The 23,324-nt window shown below is 33.0% G+C and overlaps 2 protein-coding genes across 6 annotated transcripts; one reads left to right on the top strand and one right to left on the bottom strand.

Moving 5' to 3' along the window:
* Window positions 1-616: 616 nt before the first annotated feature.
* On the bottom strand, window positions 617-4,672 carry LOC118053267 (kinesin-like protein KIN-14U). Its single transcript, XM_035064477.1, has 10 exons — window positions 3,777-4,672; window positions 3,606-3,689; window positions 3,360-3,521; window positions 3,151-3,257; window positions 2,876-3,057; window positions 2,613-2,774; window positions 2,303-2,521; window positions 2,077-2,114; window positions 1,662-1,789; window positions 617-1,575 (listed from the first exon to the last, which is right to left on the bottom strand). Exons 1-10 carry the CDS (start codon window positions 3,997-3,999, stop codon window positions 964-966), a joined length of 1,917 nt encoding a protein of 638 aa, XP_034920368.1. The 5' UTR covers window positions 4,000-4,672; the 3' UTR covers window positions 617-963.
* Window positions 4,673-12,799: 8,127 nt separating this feature from the next.
* Window positions 12,800-23,154, top strand: LOC118053269 (uncharacterized). Of its 5 annotated transcripts, XM_035064485.2 has the most exons (21): window positions 12,800-12,999; window positions 13,134-13,219; window positions 13,295-13,333; window positions 14,011-14,120; window positions 15,002-15,160; window positions 15,635-15,700; window positions 15,824-15,913; window positions 16,095-16,400; window positions 16,703-16,800; window positions 17,191-17,226; window positions 17,342-17,462; window positions 17,566-17,802; window positions 18,223-18,318; window positions 18,424-18,489; window positions 18,670-18,708; window positions 18,796-18,930; window positions 19,350-19,711; window positions 19,981-20,074; window positions 21,678-21,866; window positions 22,240-22,361; window positions 22,666-23,154. In XM_035064485.2, the coding sequence occupies exons 4-20, from the start codon at window positions 14,022-14,024 to the stop codon at window positions 22,336-22,338; spliced, it is 2,292 nt and encodes a 763-aa protein (XP_034920376.1). In that variant the 5' UTR covers window positions 12,800-12,999; window positions 13,134-13,219; window positions 13,295-13,333; window positions 14,011-14,021; the 3' UTR covers window positions 22,339-22,361; window positions 22,666-23,154. The 5 variants fall into 5 exon arrangements, with proteins under 5 accessions (XP_034920376.1, XP_073260049.1, XP_034920371.1 ...); XM_073403948.1 differs by lacking the exon at window positions 13,295-13,333; XM_035064480.2 differs by lacking the exon at window positions 13,295-13,333 and having other exon boundaries at window positions 13,134-13,228; window positions 22,691-23,154.
* Window positions 23,155-23,324: the final 170 nt, after the last annotated feature.

Below are 23,324 nucleotides of genomic sequence, written 5' to 3'. Positions count from 1 at the left end.
ACTTTAAGAGGCCGTTTGGCACTGCGGTCCAACCTGTTTTTTGCAAAATTTTAATTTTATTTTTTTTTTTGTTAAAATTAAGTATGGTTTGTACTTTCTGGATCGTTTTGATGTGCTGATATCAAAAATAATTTTTTAAAAATGAAAAAATATTATTGGCATGCTTTTCGGCACGAAAAGCTATTTGAAAAGCAACCGCTATCACAAATTGCTTAGAAGCAAAGCATTTTAAACTGACCAAGACTGAAGCACATGAGCCTGCCACTCTGCCAGGCCTCTTTTGCACTTGCATCATATTCCATACTCGCAGAAAACTTGAGCTGTCTTTTGCACTTGCATCATATTCCATACTCGCAGAAAACTTGAGCTGCAATCGTGTAATGGAAGAGAAATTTGGGGATATAGAATGTAGGAACATTGCGTGGACCAGGCAATGACAGTGAATGGGAACTCCAAGGAGATGTATCCAGTGTAATGCATTGTTGAAAAAGCAGAAATCAGTTTCATAAATGTGGGAATCATATCAATTGAGCAGCTGAGAGCTGGATTTGCTCCGCTGACACCGCATACAGGTCATGAAACATGTTATGAAGCTAATCAAAAGACCAGAAAGGTGTGATATAATAAACAATATGATGTTAATAAAATCTAAACAAAGTTGAGGCACGCATTACGCTACCATGTCCATGTTAATGAGTATTTAACAATTCTCATCAGACCTAACCAGGTCATCAATCATGTGACAACAGGGATACTGTAAACAAATAATACAACAGATCCCAAGTTCCCAACAAGCCTAAGCAAAACCCCCCATCACACTGTGATACACAACACTCGCTAAAAAAACTCCCTCCAGATCAAAGCATGGAATCCCACACACCCTTTGTTAAGCACCCAACTGGATAAAAATTAAAATAAAAAAGGATAAAAAATTTTAAAAAATCCGGAGGCTTTTCTCTACCATTAGATTAGGTCAGACATCCTTCTTCTGTGACGAGAAAGCGTGGTTCTCAAGTTTGGATCTGATGAAATAACTGTCTTGCTTCGAGGCAAGGAGGCCATCTTCATCTCCGGGCCATTGCATTTGGGACTCTCTGGGAGAAGAGGTTTTGTCTCTCCGTATCTTGACTTTCTATTTGACTCCTTCAAAATTGCTCTAAAGCGAAATTCTGAATAGCTGAAGGACTGAGAAGCTGAAAATTGTAATGAACTTCTTGTTGCGGATCTCAAACTTCTTGCCCGCCCACCAACTAATTTTTCTGCAGCACTTTGCCTTTGCCGACTAGCGACAGTAGACGTCATGAATCGCGGGAAACGACTTGTCATATTCCTCCTAATTCCTTTGTCAGTAACTCGAGATGTACTATTGACTTCCTTGTAGTCTTCTTTGGGACTTATAGGTGCATTCTCCTTGTCATCAGGAACATGATAAGTAGTTGACAAAAGCTCTCTGTTCTCACTCAACAGGAACTCAGCCTTCTGTACTTGATACCTAACTTTCTGGCACTCTTCTTCGGCTTCTCTCATTTCTACTTCGAGTTCCAAAATCCTCTTCTGCCTTTGCATGTTTATGTCCTAACCAAAGGCAAATGCAAGTGATGGATGTGAACTTTTTGCGACAAGAGTACTGACAGTTGTGAAAGAACTTTACAGAGGTGTACCTCTGTTAGATCTCGATAGGTCTCTATTGCTCTTGCTCTATTTGCAAAGCTTAAAGAACAGATTGTCTCTCCAACATCTTCTTCACACGGGCTTATATGCACAAGCATTAAAACCTTTGAACTATGACCTAAAGCAATAGAATTTAAAGATGTTAGGAATTTTCAAACTATCGAGACAGTATAAAAACATCACCCAGAAAAGAAAAGGAAACGTATATTTGTGTTTGCAATAGCACTTTATTGCATACACTCTACAGCATAAATGGAAGTCATGGCCAAGTAAAGAATTTAACCGTCACTACTAGCAGTCTTCAGACTCCACACCTTCATAGTTTCAGGTATTAAGAACCATTGAGTGCTATGTGAATTTCAATAGAACTGAAGTTTTTAATTTTCTGTTCATGCAGAGGTTTACCTAAGGAATCTTTGAGGATTTGAGTTAACTTGCTGTTTCTGCAACCAAAGAAGTGAAATTTAAAATCAGTTAAATTAGATATTGACAAGAGAACAGAAGCAAAACCTCAAAAGTCCTAACTTGGTTGCAATCATAACTTCGTAAGCAAATAGGGACCACTGCCAGCTTACCCAACAAAAAGGAAGGCATCATTAAAGATGAAAAACAAACCCAACTAAAAACTTGCCTGTAAGGCACATGGCCTCTCTTCCTTCTTAGAGCAGCGATAACATCACCCAAAGCAGAAAGAGATAGATTTATGGACCTTCCCTCATCGAGTGTCTGTCCGGTGGCCCCTGTCTTCAACAATCGCTCACTTCCTCCGAGATCAACCATCCATAGTTTGCTCACTTGTGCTTTAGCTTTTGAATCATCTCCATGTCGAGAAATGGTGATCCTCATTAAGCTAGATATATAGAACTAAACAGATAACGGAACTGTCGAACGAAATTAATCAAGCAAATAAGTTAGAAAAATAAAGGAGACCCTAAACCCACCAGTGTGACCTGCTTGATGACTCATTGACATTAGTCCATGAAGTAGATCTAGCTCGCCTGCCCTTAGCATACCACCATTTTGCCTTTGCAGTATCAGGTATTTGGACCTGTGTCAGACCTTCAACTTCAACCATTCCCTTTGGATCTGTTTGAATATTTAAACTGCTCTAGTATAGTTAGCCAAAACATGTTTACATCCTACAAAGGCTTCAATTTGATTTTTGAGTTTGCGTTTCATTTGAGCATCAGGAGTATATAATTACCATTTTGCTGCAACCTCATGTGTCCTACTCGCCACTTTTGGAGCAAGTAGATCTCTAAGATTACCCATGTAAACCTCCAGCATGCTCATTGAAAATGTTATAGATGAGTTATCCAAAGAGGCTTGACGAAAAAGCTCTTCAATAGCTCGAGGAATGATCCCAGCCTGGTTATTTGTGCCATCCTGGAGAATGATTTAACCCTTAGTCATCAATGATCAAGAACATGCATTTAATAACAAAAGTACAAGAGTCACACATTTCAATCTGCCACTGACCATTGTAAATGTCTTGCCAGTTCCAGTTTGACCATAAGCCAATATGCATACATTGTGCCCGTCAAGTGCAGATCTAAGGATAGGTTCAACCTCAACAAAAACATCTTCTACAGAGTTTTCAAGGGCAAATAGACTCTTAATTCAAATGAAACCAAAAAGAAAATGATTAAAAAAAACATATAATTAACCGTAGAAGACATCATATTAACCTTGAGTAGCTGCTTGATGAAAAACCTTATCGTATCTGTACTCCTTCCTAATTCCAACTGATTTAACCACCACCTTCTCTAACCCAATTGAAATGGGTTCGTGAATTCTTCTTCTATCTGACAATAGGAACGGTCTCACTCGACAAAATACTCTAATGCTGCCTGAAAATCAAAGCCAGAATTAGAATAGGCAAAAACATTGTCAAAAGAAAAACTCCATCTTGAGACCAAACAGTAATTTCCTACCTTTAATATCCAATATCTTGTTTAATGCTTCTCTGCGCTTCTTGTCCAACAATCTCTCCTTCTGTTTCAACCCTGCGATCTCACCTGTAGATTCAATGCAACATGGGAAACTTATGGAAGGAAAGAACCTTTAAACAACAGGTAACCACAACTAAATACTATAACTTTTACCTTCTAGATTCGATATAGAATGCCCAAGCTCGCCCTTTTCATGCTCAGGAACAACATTGACATCGGTATAAATGGTTGAATTAGGTAAAGGTGGTGAATCCATCAACTCAGATTCTAACTGGAACGCATCAATGTAATCCTGGTTTGGTTCCAATGGCTCCAACTTCTCTTTTACATTATCTAGAGGCAACGAGATCTGCTCCATTTCACTAGGAATGAACATTTCTAAGCTAAAGAAAGTTGAAAACACAAACCCTTTTCGCGAGACGGCAATATTGATACTACAAGCTCACTTCTTGCTTAAAGAACACACCAAACCAAAACAGAGTAAAAATGAAGAAACAGCGAAAGCTTTGAACTACCTATTCCACAGGATTTGCTGTTGGATACTAAAAAGAAACTCTTTACACCTCATAGAAACAAAAGTAAGTTAGTAATTTGGAGAAATTTCAACATTAACAACAACAGAAAGCAGTTTGAAGTGTATATAATAAACCAAGATGAAGTGTAAATGAAGCCATGTCTCCAAAAAGGTAACCCCAAAAAAACGAATGCAAAAAACTGGATTCAAAAACACAAAAAACCCAGAAAATAGTAAATCCCAAGATCAAGAAAATTGTGGAGATGAAGTGGAATTGATAATGGGGTGATTGAATTCAAAAGAAACCAGTAATTAATTAAGCAAAGAAAGAGGAGGACTTAGTGCCAGAAAACATGGAGAAGTCAAAACCTAAGTGCAAATTTTTCAAGAAACCTGAGCTAAGAAATTTTGGAAACACAAGAGTTGCTTTCAATGATTGAACACTGCTTGGACCATGATTTGGACTTTCAAGTCTTTAATTTGTAGTACACTTTCAGAGACACATTGGCCGGCCATTAAAAAAACTACAAAAAAAACTGTGTGGGTCAGATGGCTTGTGAGAATTTCACTTTACTAATTGTGTAGATAATAGATTAGTATCATGATGTGGATATGATTATTATTATTAGGCCAAAGATTTGTTGGTTTTCTAACACTACAACTTGCAAGCAGTTTGATGTTGCTGTAAGAAATTATTTATCCTTAATATATTAATTCATCACAAAAGATGACGGGGAAAAAAATAGTATTTACTTTACAACGAAAATAAAAGGAAAAGTATTATCATCACATCGCAATTAATATTCATATCAAATAAATTAAACAAAAAATATCACAATAACTTGAAGAAAAATCAAAAACAAATTTTTTTCATAACTCAGTTCTTAGTTAATTAAATACATAATTATAAAATTAAATTTAAAAAATAAACATGAATTAACTAAATTTAGCATGACAAACTTGTACCTCGAGCAATAAAAATCAAGACAATTCAAATTAATCTATTAAACTTAAATGTACTATTCTAGTGAATAATGAGATGTGTGTGAGTGTACGGTTTTATTTTTTTATTTTTTTTATAATATATGTACTATTGAAAATAATAAATTATTTGATAATACTTTTTAAATGTATTTTTTTATTTAAAAATTAAAATAATTTTTTTATTTTCTATGTCCGTATATCAAACCTTTATAAAAAAATCCAAAAATTCCATTAAATTGATAGATGTAATGAAATAAAAAGGTAAGGAGGTTATTTTATAACTATACCAACCTAAACTTGTGTTTTGATATTTATTTAAAAAATGCATATCAAATTTCAAAAAATATCTTTCTTTTACTTGATTGGATTCATATAGTAAAAATTGTATTATTATTATTATTATTATGGGACTAGAAACCCTCGATTTCAAACAAAAAGAGGTGAGATTTTCATTTATTTTTAGATTAATATGAGTATCTAAGCTAATTTGTGCATACCTCGATTAATTTCACGTGTCCTGAAGTTAATGACAATGTAAGTTTTTAGTGGCCTTGAGTTTTGTAGTACTCGAATTAGTAATTTTTAAAAAATAAATTTAAAAACTGACTAGTTAAACTATAACCCTTAAATATTTTTATTTTTATTATGGCTGGTACATGTCTACATAATAGTAAATGAACTGTAAAAGTCCCCATCTCTCTCTCTGTTTTTTTTTTTCTTTCTTTCTTTTCAGGGTGGAGCGTGAGGAGCGGAGGGGAAAAGGTCAAATTGAAAAAGAGACCGCTTTTCCAGTTTTGGAATTTTGTTTTTATATATATATTCCACGTGGGGCAACAGTGTAATAAAAAAAGGTAAACGGACCTCGGATTCTCTGGAACGCTCCCAGCCTACTATAATCTGACAACGTGGCATGATTTGATCTGTTCGAGGTTGGTGAGTAAGTAGTCTCTGGTGCAGCAGATCATGTTTTCTTGGTAATTTTTTTTAACTGTTTGACATAGATGCACTGACGACTTGCCGTTAACGGTAAAGCTGTAATAAATGGCGGGTAGATACTAGCCATTGGATTTTTAATTATTAATTATTAATTTTATTTTTTTTTGGAAGGCATGGGTTTCCCCACAAAGTGGATAACTGCTAAACAGCTAAAGTAGTAGTTGGAAGTTGGAATCTTCTTAAAGCAAATTCCACTATTATCTTCCCATTATTTTATGGCTTTTTATGCTCTCGATTTCAAAAGGAGTTTTTACTGCAAATTTGATTTTCCTACACACCACTCACGGACATGATGATGATGTTTGTTTACTCGGTGGGTGTGCGTTTGATTTTGCTTATTTTTCAAAAAATTAATAATTTTTATTTAAAAAAATATTAAATTAATGATACTAGTTGATTTGAATAGATTTAATATATTAACATCAAAATTTTAAAAAATAAATTATCATTTTAATAAATTTTTAATTAAAAAATATTTTTTAAAATCATTGTGTACCATAATATCAAACATGTATTTAGAAATAGGGGTAAGCAAAAAAATCAAAAAAATAATTAAACCAAGAAAACTAGAAAAAAATAACCGAAAAAACTAAAACTTGAAAAAAACTAATTAAACTGATTAAAATTTTTAAAAAAACCGACCAATTTGATTTGGTTTTATAAGCTCAAAACCAAAAAAAACTAACCGAACCGAACCGAAATTAAAAAAAACCAAGTCAAATCGAAAAAACCGAGACAAACTGGAAAAAACCAAACCGAACCAAAATCAATCGGTTTGAATCAGTTTCAGTTTGGTTTTGATTTTTTTTTTTTAAATTAGTTTGGTCATTTTTTTTAATAAAAATCAAACTGATCTAAAAATAATCATTTCCATTTAAAAGTTATAAGTATTCATGAATCATTTGAAGCTAAAACTTTGCTGGTGGACAAATACAAGAGAGGGGAAAGCTTGGATGGGGTGAAATTAATGGAGGGAATAAAATGGAGAAAAATAAAAAAAAATTATTTAATGGAATTAAAATGGAAGTAAGAAATTGAAAGGTGAAACTCTTATTATACTTGCATTTAATTTGAAACTAATGAGTTGATTTTACTAGGTGAGGCTTGTAAGTTTAATGGTTTTCCACTCATTTTTCTCGTCAAGATTGAAAGATTCAAGAGCATGGGTCATTAATGAAATTCCATTTTTTGAGACTAGTAAATTGCTCTTTAAAATTATAAATTTATTATATTATCTCCAAAATAAAAAATTGGAAAGTGAGGACTTCGATAAAAAAAAAAAAAAATTAGCTAAATTGTTGATGCTAGAGTATCCATTTTAGGATGGGAATCCTAGGTGTTGAGATTCTCAATGGGATAGTCCGTAAAAAATATACTATGAACTCATTATAAGATGATCTATACAAAAGGCTCATCATGCTTTTAATTGAGATGCTATGATCTAGTTGGATATATTAATAAATTTGTTTGCTATTGTCTATCTATGTTTTTAAAAGTGATAGATATTAGATAAATTATTCCTACATTAGTTGATATCAAAATTAGAGATCTAATATCCATTTTAAGATGGAAACCTATAACTCGATGTAAAAAATATTAGGAACTCATGATAAAATATCCATACAAAAAGTACTTCAAGTTTCTAACCGAGATGCTATGATCTAGAAATAAATTTACCCGCTATCATTAGTCTAGGTTTTTTTAAGTATCTGATAATAAACTTCGTTGAATTTAGTAACATTTAAGAATCAGTCAATTTACTTTTAATTCTATTTTGACATCTTTGTACTTTAATATATTTGAAATCAAATCCTTTTTTTTTTTCAAACTAGTTTGAGGTACATAGACTAGTTTGTGTTTATGAGAATTTCTTGATTTAAGATCCCATATTTATATAGTGTTTGGAAATATAATGATGGTTGTTTTTTAAAATAATTTTTACTTGAATATACATTAAAAAATAAAAAAAAATTATATTAACATATTAAAATGATCTGAAAATCCCTAAAAAATTACTTTAAAGTAATATATATATATATATATATATATATATATATATATATTTTAAAAAAACACCTTTATAATGTAAAAACAAACGAGATGTGATCATCAAGGATTAAAAAATTACAAGTTATCAGATCGCATGACTTAAACTTGGAATTTCCTACTATCTTAAGCCAACTAACAAAAATTATTATAATCTTCCTTTTGATCATGATAACAACACGGTCGAAATTGTATTTTTTTTAAAAAATATTTTTTTATTAATAATTTTAAATAGTTTTAGTATGTTGATATTATAATCAAGTTAGTCCTAAGGCATTTATTTTTTTTATGCTGATAAAGTTAATAATTTAAAAAGAAAAATAGAATTGAGTCGTGTCCATATTAATTCGAATATTGTAAAACAATAAAAAGATAGAGCTAGGCATTAAATGAAACATGAGGCCCGATAGTAAGTGGCTGCCATGGAAGGAGCTCAGAGAATGCTCAAATTTGAGTATCATCCTTCTTCTCCAGGGGAAGGAGAAGGCTAAACCAGCAACTGAGATAATTAATAAATTTTTATAACAATTCTTCTTCTTTTTTCCTGTGGTAAACTTCGATCTAGGGTCTGGTTTGAATTTGCAAGAATATAATTGCAACCATGGAAAATATTTGGTCAATCTTCTTCCCGGGGGAGAGTTTTTCATACCAACCTATTGACTTTTGTCATCACCATGGAAAACTTTTTTATAAGATGGACCGACCTTTTTTATTTATTTTTCCCAGACGAATTCATAATAGTGGCCTTTTCAATAGCACAACAAGGGAAATCCCATTCCTCAATGCCCAACATTGTATTTTGAAAGCCTTTAAAAAAAATATTTATTTATTTTTATTTATTTTAAATTAATATTTTTTTAATATATACAGATCATTTTAATGTGTTGATGATAAAAATAACTTTTAAAAAATAAAAAAAATTATTTTAATATATTTTGAAATTAAATAGTGATTTAAAGGTTATTCTATCAACATATTTGTATAATATATGGGAACGTGAACAATGTAGCAATTTGCTAGGAAACTTCTTGAAAAGAAAAGGTGGTGGCCATGATGGGCTAAAGTTTTTTATTTTTTAAAAGAAAAAACTTTGTTTGGGCTCTACAGCCTCTACTAGTTTTTTTGGAGGCGATTTGATCTAATGGGTCGCCTGACACGACCTCAACTCATTTTTTTTCCTTTCTTATTTTTCTTTTATTTTAAAGAATAAAGTTACATGACACACCTCAATATACTATCATGTGAATTAATATCTAACAATTTTTTATGTAGCCTACTTTTTTTTTCCTTGCACACAAGATTTGCAGGATAAGCACCGTGTTCCATCACCAATAATTATCCTTTTATTTTATTTTATTATTTACATGGATATCCCGGTTAGTTTACACGTATCTCAGCTAATTTTACAGTCTTGCCTAACAAAAACTAAACTTGAACAAGGCCGAACATAGGCTAAACCAAGTTAATCATGCAACATACTTTTATCTTACTTTTTCTATACATCATCTTCTTCTCAAGAGAGTTTTTTATTAAATGAGAGACTTATTTTTTTAGAAACCTAATTTTGTAGCAGATTATGGAAAGCCCAATAATTTTGATGTGTAGCTTTTCTATGACTTTATTAGTGTTGTTATTGGTGAAAAACTGAATAAAAAATCAGTTTATCTCCTTTTTATATTTAACAGAATATTTTTTATATAGTTGATGAAACTATAAATAGTAGAGACTCTAACTCCACAGGTCTAACTAATAGCTCTTCAACCAAGTGAAATTACTCAATGATGTTATAATAGTGATGCAAATATCAAAACACAAGCTCCATGAATACACCAAGTGTCCACAAATCCATTTCTATGAAGATTTTTTATGATGTTTATATGAGCTTGCTTGTTTTTTACAATTATTTTAATTTCACCTTTTGGTCCTTATTTTTTTAATTGATGTTTATTTTATTTGAGATTATTTAATTATTATTATTGTTAAATTGCACCCTCTTTGAGTTTTTTATATCAAATTTATTCTTATTTTTTTTGTTATTTTTGTAGGTTTTTTTATTAATATTTTTCTACTAATCTCATCCTTCAAAATTAAATTGTTTAAAAATTATGCTTTTTTGATTGAATTTGAACAATGATATACCTTTTAGAAATTAGACCAGGTTTAAAAGGTTTATTGGGTTTGCCATGTTTTTTTGTCTCCTTTTTCTAAATAGATATTTTCTCATTTTTTATCCTTTCTTTTAAACCTTTTCTTTTGTTATTTTTTTCTGTTTAATTATCTTTCTGAACTTTTGTTTTTGTTTGATTCTATTGGGTTAGCCCTTAACAATTTTTTTTATATTTCACCTAACTTTTTTAATCTATAAATAATCTATTATATTATAAATGATTTTTAATTTCAATTTCACCCCCTATGATTTCTTTAATCTTTCAAGTTTGGTTATAGTTCTTTTAATTGTAATTTTTTTTGTTTGAGATCTTTTTTTTTAGATTTCATCCTCATTGGATTTTCTCATATTAGATTTTAGTCTCATTTTTTTTTGTTGTTCATTTTTTTGCAAGTTTTTATATTAATAATATTTTCAACGATTTCATCCTTTAAAATTACATTAGATGACATTTAAATTTCTTAATTGCACTCAGATCCATGATTTAACAAGTTGCAGGTATTTTATAATAGACTAAGTTTAAGAGGTTTGCTTGGTTTTTTTTTATTCTAAGTTGATGTTTTCTGTTTTTTATCTTGAATTTTAACTTCTTTTTTTTTTTCCAGTTAAGTTAACATTAAGTCGTTTGATAATTTAATTAGGCAGGTTGTGATTTTTTTTATTGTTAGTTTATTTATTATTGCTATTCTTTTTTAATTGTTAGTTTGTTTATTATTGCTGTTCTTTTTTAATTGTTAGTTTATTTATTATTGCTGTTCTTTTTTAATTGTATCATTTAGATCTACTTTTTTTAAACGTATTATTTATTTAATATAAAGAAATGTTTGGCGGTGATGACGTGGATAACATATTTATATCTAGTACAAATCAAATGACAAATCAGCTTGTAAAACCATGACAGAGTATGAATTCACAATTAAAAAAGTTTGGCTGCCGGAATAAAAAAAGGAGAGCAGCTTCATTATTCATATAAATATTGAAATCGACCTATGTCATTTAGTATATTTAATAAATAATAATATAACCTATTATCTTTGTAATTTGGAATATTGGGATCAATGGGGATATTCCTCTTTTCCATTTCCTTTATATTCAAAATGAAAGGGATTATTCTGAAAAACACTTATTTTTTTTTTTGAAATACCTCTTGATAAACTCTTTAATCCCAAAATGGATAGTTAATCCTTTAACAGATACAAAAAGATAGACTCAATCTTTGCATTTGGAAATTAACATTACCATAAAAACTAAAAAGAAAATTTCATTGATTCGATAACCACAGCTGCCTGCAAGACTCTGGTCATTGCTTTCTTTTGACTGCAATCCACTTGCAACCAGACCCTGCTTCCAAAGAGTTAACTACGACAGTGTTTGGCTGTGCGTTTTAACACGTTGTAAATCAGTACAAAAAACTAAACAGTAAAAAAGTTAAAAAAAACTCATCCCTGCCATGGCATTAGGGTTTGTAATTACCACTCACGATCATGGTAAATCATGCTCAAATCATAATTACCAAACCCAACGAAAAGGAGATTTCCCAGCACATTGTTCAATTTCTAACCTTCTTTACTCATCTATCTAGTCAGGTTATTAAAAGTCATATAAAAAAGAAGCAATTTTAATCCTTCATATATATAAATATATAAATTAGGATATTTTTGTGTGTTTAGCAACTGGAAATAAATTTTACAATGTTTAAATTGTAACTAGTAATATTTTATTAGTTATTTATTATGACTCATTTTGAAAAAAAATAAAAAATAAAAGAGATAAATAACGGGAGAAAGAGTTCTTATTATTTTATTCTATTTTTTTTTATCTGTTTCTCTAGTAATTAATAGAATATTGCTGGTCTAAACTTGAGCATTGAGAATATTTTTTCATTTAAGAACCATGAATTATTATTATACTCGTTGAATCCAAATGGTTGTTTTGAATTAAAGTTTTTTTTTTTTTCTCAGATAATGTTTACAACCTGGGTTCTAAACTACATGTTAACTTCACAACAACATTAGTAGCCAAAAAAAAAAAATCATAAATCTTAAACCTAATAGTCAACAACAATAAATGAACATTAAACTCTCCATGTCTGTAGATTTATGTGAGACCCGGTTTAATCCATCCTCTATCACAAGATAGATGTAAAAACAATTAGGTTAGATTTGACTTAATAAGTTAATTTATATGTATTTAATTTTAATTTTTTCCATTTAAAAAAATAAAAATTTAATTTAATTTAATTAATTCAAATCAACTTGATTAATGGGGATTTATTTACTATGGATTCTTGGGATTTTTTACTCGTGACAGATGGACAGGGAGGATTTTACACAGCAGAGAACAACAACAACAACAAAGTTAACACTTAGCACCTTTAAGGCTTTGACTTCCTGGTGGTCGAAACCATAATAATAATAATAATAATAATAATAATAAAGTATTAAAGTCTGTTTTTATGATTTTCTTTTTTAGTTCTCAAATCTCTCTACACGCACACTCTCTCTCTAAAACAAACAACAAATCATCATCATCATCATCATCATCATAAAAACAATCGCTCCATCCTTTTTAGGGTTTTAATTTAAAAGTATCAGAAATCAAATCCCGAAGATTTCAATTCCATCTCTCACTCTCTCTATCTCAAGAATCCATTTCTATCTCCTGCAACGGTCAGTAACCCAACTCACTTCAATTCACAATTTCTCTCCTTTTCTTACTATTTTTTTTTTTAATTTTACACGATCATTTGTTAACCCTCGTTAATCGATTTCGTTTCCTTTCTTCTTCTTCTCAATTGCTTTAGGGTTTGGATCGCATTTCTAGTCGTTGATTTTTTGTATCGCGAAGTTCTGAGGTTGAATTTGAATAAAATCGAAGAGTTTAAATTTGGTGAGAGAGGTATAGGACTTGAGTTTAAAGTTTGTTGTTACTGCATGTGGTTAAAGCTTGTTTCTTTATGTGCAGAATTATGAGACGAAGACAGAAGCTATGTTTTGTGGATTGGTAGTTTTTTTTATTTTATTTGGAGAAGGGATTTATTTAGTGGATAGTTTAAGGGTAATTTATGGCATTAGTTTGGGGATGAAAGTGATGATACTTTTGTGCACCCAAATGCAAGTGCGAGTAATTTTCTTTGTTGGAATAGTAAAATGGTTGTATTCTAAGATGTTTGATTTGGTTTACTGTTTTAATGAATTTGATTTTAATCTCGGAGTCAACTGCGTGGATTGGATGGTCGATTGATTGGCTTCTTCTGGCTGTTTGTTTCATTCGGTTCTGGCATGTTTTTATTTGGTTTTATTGGGGTGGTTGCTGGGGCTTGTCTTCTGGAAAAAAATGTATACATATGCAAGGAAAATTTAGTTATGTGTAACTCATGAATGTTGCGAGAAAAAAGATTTGGTTAGCATTTCGAATTGGCTGCTGGCTGATTTCTATGCACATGAAAAAAGTAAAAAACACTAGCTGTGTTCTTTTGATAGGAAAAACTCTGAAAGCATTCTGGCTTGAATCATTATTCTTTAGGAATGGCTTCTCAACTTTTTTTTCTCCTTCATTATTTTTCTAAAAGGTAATAGGTGTTGATTAATATGTACTTGTTCCAGAATCTTGGAGGAATTAATAAGATATTTGTGGTATTTTCTAATTACCCAGTGATGATGATTTTTTATTTCTCTTAGGGGTTGTAGCAATGCACCGAGTGGGTAGTGCAGGGAACACAAACAATTCTGTTCGCCCACGTAAAGAGAAGAGGCTTACATATGTGTTGAGTGATGCTGATGACACAAAGGTGAAGTGATCTTGTAGTTCTATTTTTATCATCAATTTTCGCTCAACATTTTAGTATTTTAAAGTGAACAAGTGGCCTTTTCTGATGTACATATGGGATTGATTTATATGTATTTATTATTTTCCACTTTGATGTCATATAAGTGCTTAACACTTAACTTGCTTGATTGGTATTCTAGTGAAATCTACTTTATGTAGTTGATCATATTTACCATGCATGGGACTTGATGCTGGTTATTAATACTGCTAAATGTTATGATGAATATTCAAGTCCTTGCATTACATCCTTTTATGGTGTTGTGATTTATAACAATGTTATCAATGTGTGTTTTTTTCATGTTGAATGCTGGGTGAATGATCCTATTCTGCTCATGTACTTTGTGCTCAAATTCTTTTGCTATATGTTTGCTCTGATTGCTTAATGTTGCTATTGTGCTTTCATTTTTATTTTGGCATTTTTTGGAGCTGGGAGTGGAACTATGATTATTATTTTTCTACAAACGAATGAAAATCATTGTTTTTTGGAAGACCACTGTCTATTGTAGGTTGATTTTATGCATGATTTGATGTTTTTATGGGCCAGAGTAAACTATAAGAGTACAATGTTCATGCTTCCATGATTAAGTTGAATGGTACTTCATCTTTTCTAAAATTTCAATTCAGCTGAGTAACACTCATAAATGTTTGAAGCATCTTTAAGGGCATACAACGTTAATAGTTACCAATAAAAGAAGAAAAGAAGGCATGGTCTGTTTAAATATACTACCTCTCCACTTGTATGCTGTGTGATTCTCTTCAAACAGATCAAATTTTGCTGAACTTGTTTCTTTTAATGGAGTCATGGATCCTTATACTACTTGTTTTGGGATATCTCTTTTGCAGCATTGTGCTGGTATAAACTGTCTAAAAGTGTTAAAGTCCACTGTATCTGATGGGCGGGATTACCTCTTCACTGGGAGTCGTGATGGCACGCTGAAGAGATGGGCCCTTTCTGAAGATTCTGCGACGTGCTCTGCTACATTTGAGTCACATGTTGATTGGGTACTTTTTTAACCCTTTGGCAGGTCGTTCATTATTACATCTGTCACCTTTCAAGGATCTGGTAGGTGCTTAATTGTTGCCTTTGAGGAATTTCATGGGAAACTGTCTATGAGACGGCTATGGTTATTGGGAAATAGCTTTAGCTGATTTTTCTGGCCTTTTATGAGGTTGGACTCTGGAGGGCGCAAGATTGATTTGATAATTGTCACCCTGATTGAATTTTCTAGTCAATTATCAAATGTGCATGGGCAAGATGCCCTCACACTCCAAGTGTTTCAAACTAGCAAACTTGTTTCTTTTTATTAGATAAGCATTTAATATGGTGACTTAGAGCGCCATCATCTATGTAATTATTCACTTTTCTTTGTGGAGTGAAGCTATATATATTATGCTACTATTTTCTCATGTCATAAACTTTCTTATGTGAATACCTAAGATAAATGGGATATGAATGGGGTGTCTCTGGCTGTACAGGTAAATGATGCTGTCCTTGCTGGTGACAGAACCCTTGTCTCCTGCTCTTCAGACACCACCCTCAAGGTTTGTAAATTTTCTTATTTTTTGTTGCTTTTGTACTGAATGATTTAATGGCTGTTCACTTGCTGACCGAGCTGCTCATTGGTTAATTGCTTGTCTTTCCCCCCCTTTTGGGTGATATACCAGGCATGGAATTGCTTATCTGATGGAACTTGTACCAAGACTCTTCGCCAACACTCTGATTATGTTATTTGTCTTGCGGCAGCAGAAAAAAATGTAATTTCCATTTCAATTTTTTCATGGATCTTACTAACTGCATGGATGAAGAGTTCCTGCCTGTGCATCTTGTTATTGAAGTTAAAAGTATATTCAATAAAAACATGCTTGAATCTATGGTTTATGATCTTCATATCATTGGAGTCATTTTCTGAACCTGTTTTAGTGTCATGCATTTTAGAGCAATGTAGTTGCCTCTGGAGGCCTTGGTGGGGAAGTTTTCATATGGGATGTGGAAGCTGCACTGACTCCAGTGTCAAAGTCTGGTGATGCAATGGAAGATGATTGTTCAAATGGTGTAAATGGCTCTACTAATTCATTGCCCGTGACAAGTTTACGAACCATTAGCTCAAGCAACAGCATTTCTGCACACACGTCTCAGTCCCATGGGTATGTCCCAGTTGGTGCTAAAGGCCATAAGGAGTCAGTCTATGCATTGGCAATGAATGATAGTGGAACCCGTCTTGTCTCTGGTGGGACCGAGAAGGTATATTGATATTCAGATATTACAGTTATTTGTTTATTTATGTTTTGATAATTCAACTGCTTTTGCGGGGAAGTGGAATTTGAACTTGGAGCTTTCCCGTTTCTGGAGAGGTGTACCATTAGGCTTATGACTCAGCGGTAGATATTTCAGTCATTTGTGTATTCTTACCTCTTTATACTGGTGTATCGAGGAAACATAAGATGATGGAAAGAGCTTATATGCATGTTCTCACATCTTTTGATCATTTAATGGTTTGAAAAGATACTGGCTTCGATGCTTTATCTCTTGCCTCGTTCCTCTAGGTTGTGCGTGTTTGGGACCCCCGTACTGGTTCAAAGGCTATGAAACTAAGAGGGCATACCGATAACATTAGAGCGTTGCTTCTGGATTCTACTGGCAGGTTGGTTGAATGGGGTCTGCAGCTATTAAGTTTTGTTTGCATGAGATTTTTTTGTTAAGAAGTATATTTGTTTATTTTTCAGTTTATGTTGTATGGCAAGGAAAATTAATAATTGCCCCCCCTTCCCAATCCCCATCCCCACACAAAAAAATAATCTCTAGTATAGGGATTATGATGTTTACATGCTGCATGCATTTATACTTCCTTTGAATGTGATCAAAACAGTTATTCATGAAGACCTGTACTAATGATTTCTGTTTCTTAATAGTACAGGGAGTTTGTGGGACTTGTATCTTTCCCACACGCTCATTTCTGTAGCAAATTTAATTGGATTGCTCTTCAATTTTGTATTTTTTTCTTAATAACATGGTTTCCAATTTATTTTTGAAGGTATTGCTTATCAGGTTCTTCTGATTCTATGATCAGGTGGATATTTTACTCCCTTTTGCTTTTCACTCTTATCCATCCTTCCAGCATCCATCACTTCAATCATAAAAATGTATAAGACCTTGTGCTGAACTTTTTGTGGATTGTTTTGTAGGCTGTGGGACCTTGGGATGCAGCGATGTGTGCATTCATATGCTGTGCATACAGATTCTGTTTGGGCACTTGCTAGCACTCCAACATTCAGCCATGTATACAGTGGTGGAAGGGACCTTTCTGTGAGTTGATTTTCCTATGAAATCTAAATAATTATTTTCCACATATTTTAGTGTTATTTTTGATGCCCTGATTTTTGATACTCTTTTTTGTTTATACCCTCAGTTGTACTTGACAGACTTGGTGACAAGAGAGAGTCTTTTGCTTTGCACGAAAGAGCATCCGATTTTGCAATTGGCATTGCATGATGACAGTATATGGGCCGCGACAACGGATTCTTCGGTTCATAGATGGCCCGCTGAAGCACACAATCCTCAAAAGGTCTTTCAAAGAGGTGGTTCATTCTTGGCTGGTAACCTTTCCTTTTCAAGGGCAAGAGTTTCATTAGAAGGATCTACTCCAGTAAGTACTTCTCATGGCCTTTGACTGGCAACTTATGCTATTGCATGTAATAATTTCTTCACCAAGTCATCCTATTTAACGTCTTACGTCTAATTTTCAATTTTTTGTTAATTTGTGTCTACTGTTTCTGAATTTTTGAACGGGGGATAATTCCTTTATGTTCTTCTTAGTCACCATATCTTTACTTATTGATTTCCACTTTCCACACACGATTCATTGACTACACCAAAGTTTCATGTAGTCTGAATAATGAGGCTGTCTTCTGTTGCAGATTTTCCCTTTGGCTTGTTGTGATTGTTGTGTTTTTCATTTTTATGAATGATTTGCACTGAGTTTCTAAAGATTATTCAAAAGGGAGACCTGCACTCTAGCAATACCTGTTTTCCTCATTCATTAATGTACTGCTTTGCTTTTCTATAGGTGCCAGTCTACAAAGAACCAACCTTAACCATTCCTGGAACTCCAGCAATAGTACAGCATGAAATTTTAAATAATAGAAGGCATGTCTTGACTAAGGTATGCACAGTACTTTTATCCTTATTTATTACAATTATCATCAAACGATCAAACACTTTTTTCTTCTTTTTTTGGGGTTTAATACTTGTCATGCCTGTTTGGAAGGATACTGCTGGCTCAGTGAAGCTATGGGAGATCACAAGGGGCATTGTAGTTGAAGACTATGGGAAGGTTACATCTCTTTTTCCCTTTCCTATTTTTTGTGAATTGTTGATTACATCCTTGCAATATTGCATACCTTATATTTGGAAGGGGAGTTAGTCGTCCTATCATTTGGTGCATTAATTATGTCACCTATAGGAAATGGTATAATTCAGGCATTATCTGTATTTACAACTTGACATTTTCCAGGTGTCATTTGAGGAGAAAAAGGAACAATTATTTGAAATGGTATGATCACAAGATTCTTTTCATTGTATATTGGAGTTGTTGCATGGGAATTTTTGTGGAACTTGCTGATAATCTTTTATGTTCCAGGTCAGCATTCCTGCATGGTTCACTGTGGATACCAGGCTTGGAAGCTTGTCTGTTCATTTGGACACACCACAATGCTTTTCAGCTGAGATGTATTCAGCTGATCTTAACATAGCTGGAAAACCTGAGGATGATAAGGTAAAACGGTAAAACTTTTGTACACATATGAGTTGGGCAAATGTTCTAGAAAAATGGCCTCTGTTGATTTTAATGTTAATCTTTAAACCACCTGAGAATGAGTTGAATAGGGAACTAGTTTATTCTTCTGAAAGAACTCAAATACATTAAAAGATTGAAACTTTTCAGTGTTCCTTGATTATATATGAAAACTACCAATATCTTCGTGTGTAGGACCCCAAAACTTATATTACTGAGTGCCATATCTTAAGATGTGTATTTTGGTATGGTTCTTTTGCAGCATGCAGTCTTCTCTACATGTAATAAATGGTGATTAAATTGCAGCATAACTAATTGGTCATTGAAGAAGCAGATTGCTTTTCTTGTCAGCATTTTAAAAAAAATTATACTCATTTGTAGCATTTATTCATGATCTGCAGGTTAATTTAGCTCGCGAAACCCTTAAAGGTTTGTTGGCTCATTGGTTGGCCAAGAGAAGGCACAGACTTGGTTCTCCAACTTCAGCTAATGGAGATGTTCTATCCGGAAAGGATTTTGCTCATAGAAGTCTTGGCCATTCTAGAGTTGAAGTAGACGGTGGTGCTGAAAATGACTCCAAGGTTTATCCTCCATTCGAATTTTCAACAGTTTCCCCTCCTTCGGTTGTAACTGAAGGCTCTCAAGGAGGTCCATGGAGAAAGAAAATTACTGATTTAGATGGAAGCGAAGATGAAAAGGACTTCCCTTGGTGGTGTTTGGATTGTGTGTTGAACAATCGCCTGCCTCCAAGAGAAAACACCAAGTAATTATTTTCCTTTCTTCACTGAATTATAATTTTACTTGCAAGTTATAGGGAAGCATTCTTATATGGAATTGTGCATTTGGTTCCAGCTGTTATTCTTATTCCTTAATTTATTTTGATTGTTTTCTAGATTTTGTTTTTAAATATTTATGCTTCATATTGGACTCGGGCACTTTGTCAACAATTAATGTGTTGTTGTGCTTTTACCTTGCTCATTTTTGTGGGTTTTTTTCAGCAGATAAATAATGAAAGTGATTAAATTTCTGCAGGTGCAGCTTTTATCTGCATCCATGTGAAGGTTCAGCATTTCAGATTCTCACACAAGGCAAATTAAGTGCACCTCGCATCCTTAGAATTCATAAAGTAAGTTTGATTCAGCAACTTAGAGGAAGAAAAGATTTGCACGTGTCAGATAAAAAAAAAGATTTGCATTTGATTATCTGGAAATTTGCACTATTGACAATATTCATGTATTGCTTTTACTATAATATGTTAGTGGTATATTCTGGAACATTCCAATTAAAAGGAGCTGTGCTGGAAATTATTAGACTTTGCTAAAAGAGCACAATGTGTAAGATAGATATGTTACAGATACCTGATTTGTATTTTTTCATGGCAAAAACCATACTGAATATAAATTAGGATTGCATTTTGGAGGATGTGATTCTCCAATATGCTTTTCTATGTCATTTTTTTTTCAGCGATTTAATATAAGTTTCTTTTATCCAAAAAAGAAAAAAGAACAAGAAAAAGGATGGCATAACGTGCTCTTTTATTTCAAGTACACTAGCATTTCTGGTTCTAATACTTTTCAATGATTTTTTTTTTCTATTTTCTAAATTTTTGTGGGCTTTGTTTGTGCTGCTTAGTATTATGCCCAGAATGCTTTGTATGTAGTGGATGTAAAAGGTCTTATTGCATGTGTGGTACATCTATTGCTGAGATGAAATATTCGCTTGATCTTCTCTCAAATTAGCATCTTCTAGATAAATTTCCCCTCAGAGAAGCTTCGATCTACAAAGACAAATACATCGCAGGAAAAGACAATAGGAACAGGTTTACAACCCTAAGCAGCCTGAAGGAATCAGGAGGTGGACAAATCCACCAAGAAGGCATCAGCTAGACACTTAGTTCTGTTTACACTTTGTTGTTGTTGCTGGTTTGCTAAGCATGCTTTAGTTTTGAGTAGGCAGTTCATATGGATTGGCCTTGCAACTGCTTTTTGTACAATACTCCCAGTCACTTCCTTGCTGGCCTTTTACCTTTCTAATATATTGATCGTCTTCCATAAAAAAGCAGCATGTTTCTATAAATAGATCAGAAAAGCATGGATTATTTATATACTGTAGGATGCTTTAGGTTTTAAATGTTTTGTGCTATATAATAGAACAATCAAGAAAGTGATGAGAAGTCAAATAAATTGATATTTGTAGATTTGTGAAATTATATTCTCAAGAATGTTTCTTTATCTATGTGTTTCACTTTTGTGTTTTTATCCAACTTTTGTTGTGTAAAATACAAATGGATGGCAAGAATTAATCCTCATGTGATGATGCATTTGGGTGCAACTCTGTATTTCAGCTAGATATCTGCAGAAGAATCAAGAGTATTTATTGTATCAAGAAATGAAAATTAATTGTCTTTTCCAGATGTCATCTATCAGTCTAGCATGTGATAATGGTCTTATTGCAGAATAAGTTATCTTACTCTACATAAATCATGGATACGATAGGCTTCCGTTTCATAATCCGTTCATATTCTTAATTTCATGTTTCTAAAGGTGAAAGTGTAATACTCTTGTTCCTTAGTAGAGATGCATTGATACGGTCAACCTTTAGCTTTAGTCACTGTTATAAAGAAATAAGATGTGAAAAAAATCCCAAGTTAGGATCTGTTTTGCCAGTATACTTTTTGTGATATGCTGAATAATCCATTTTTACTGATTTTCACTAACATGTTTGCATAGGTTGTCAATTATGTCGTAGAGAAGCTGGTCCCTGACAAACCACTGGATAATGTGAATACTGATGGAACATTTGCTCCTGGAATTGGAGGACCCTTGCAGCATTCAGTGGTTGGAGATGGATCTTTCCGATCTGGATTGAAGCCTTGGCAAAAGCCTAAGCCTTCCATAGAGATCTTGTGCAATAATCAGGTCATTTTGATTTTCATTGTATCAGGGAAATGCACTCAAAAGCATTTACTTAAATAATATGCTTCTTCAGCTTAAAAAAAAAAACACCAAATGTATTTCACGCTATAGGATTGTTGAGTCACCTGTTTTTAAAATGGTACATCAATCTTTAGATTGACATTTTAGCACAATAAATTCATGAACAGAGAATGTCCAAGAGCAAATCATCTATGAGTTGCATAGGTTCAAACTAAAATGGCATATTGTATGAGAAGACAAGTCACCCTGTGGCCCAAATATAAGAATAAACTTCTGCCGTTCTTCTATTTACACGCTCTTCTCTTTTTATATATTTTTTTGCAGTATTTTCTCAAGCAATGACTGTCTTTTGTAGGTCTTATCCCCAGAAATGAGTTTAGCTACAGTGCGAGCTTACATATGGAAGAAACCTGAGGATCTGACCCTTAATTACAGAGTAGTTCAGGGAAGGTGACTCCATGCAACTTTTAGGAGCAGGTGAGTGCCAACTTGTTTTCTTTGCCTAGCTTTATTCTTCCAAACTCTTAATTCCTCCCCCCCCCCCCCTTTTCTCCTTGAGTTGAAGTATATGCGATGCATTTTTTAATATTAGTTGGAAAAAGGAAAGGTAGTCAAATGATTTTGATAGTAGGATGCATTTTAAAAACTGCAGGAAATCTTATTTTTCTCTAGAATTTATATTTGATTCTTTTGTGGAAGGCTACTCTTGAACATTGCCTAGTCATTGTACTCACGATATGTGTTGTGTATATATATGAACAAATAGCTGATCATTTTCCAGGCTATTATTATTTATTGGATCACAGGTTAGCTTGGCTTGTAGTGATTGAAATCATGTACCTGTGTGAGATACCGGGGAAGATATCGATTCTTCTTGGGGTACTTCACTTGAATGGCCGTATCCAATCGACCCTTGTAAATTTGGAAAATCAATCGCTGAACCTGCTGAGAAGATCCTTCGCATTTTCCTTTTGTTGGACAGATGGTATATAAATTTTGAGCCTTGTCTAGCCTTCATGCAAGCTTTTTTTGGTTGGACATAGCCAAGTTGTAGGGCAAGTCTGCATGTGGCAATAGAGAGATTTGCGAAGGGTGGAGAATTAACCAGGAGTATCCTAGGAACTGTCTTAAGTGGTGCCAAAAATAGAGCAACGGTGTCGAAAGCGTTGTAGATTTGTATTGTGGGGTACATTACCTAGTCATAGAAACACTGTTATGAAGATGGTGTTTTTCTCTCCTTTTTGGAAATAATACAATTCTCTTCTCTCCATCTAGTCATTCTATAATTTTTGCCCCGCATCTCTTTTTTTATAAATTTTATATGGTTTCGGTAAACAAAATCTTGGTACTCCTGTAAAAAAAACACCTCAGGTCCACTTGCATTCCTTGACCGCAGAACCAAATCAAGATCCCGAAGCGAAGAGGGGCAAAACCACATTC

This window comes from Populus alba, chromosome 13 (genome assembly GCF_005239225.2).
Source record: "Populus alba chromosome 13, ASM523922v2, whole genome shotgun sequence".
NCBI lineage: Eukaryota > Viridiplantae > Streptophyta > Magnoliopsida > Malpighiales > Salicaceae > Populus > Populus alba.
The sequence above is the reverse complement of the archived record's forward strand: the minus strand, read 5'-3'. Positions and strand labels throughout refer to the sequence as shown.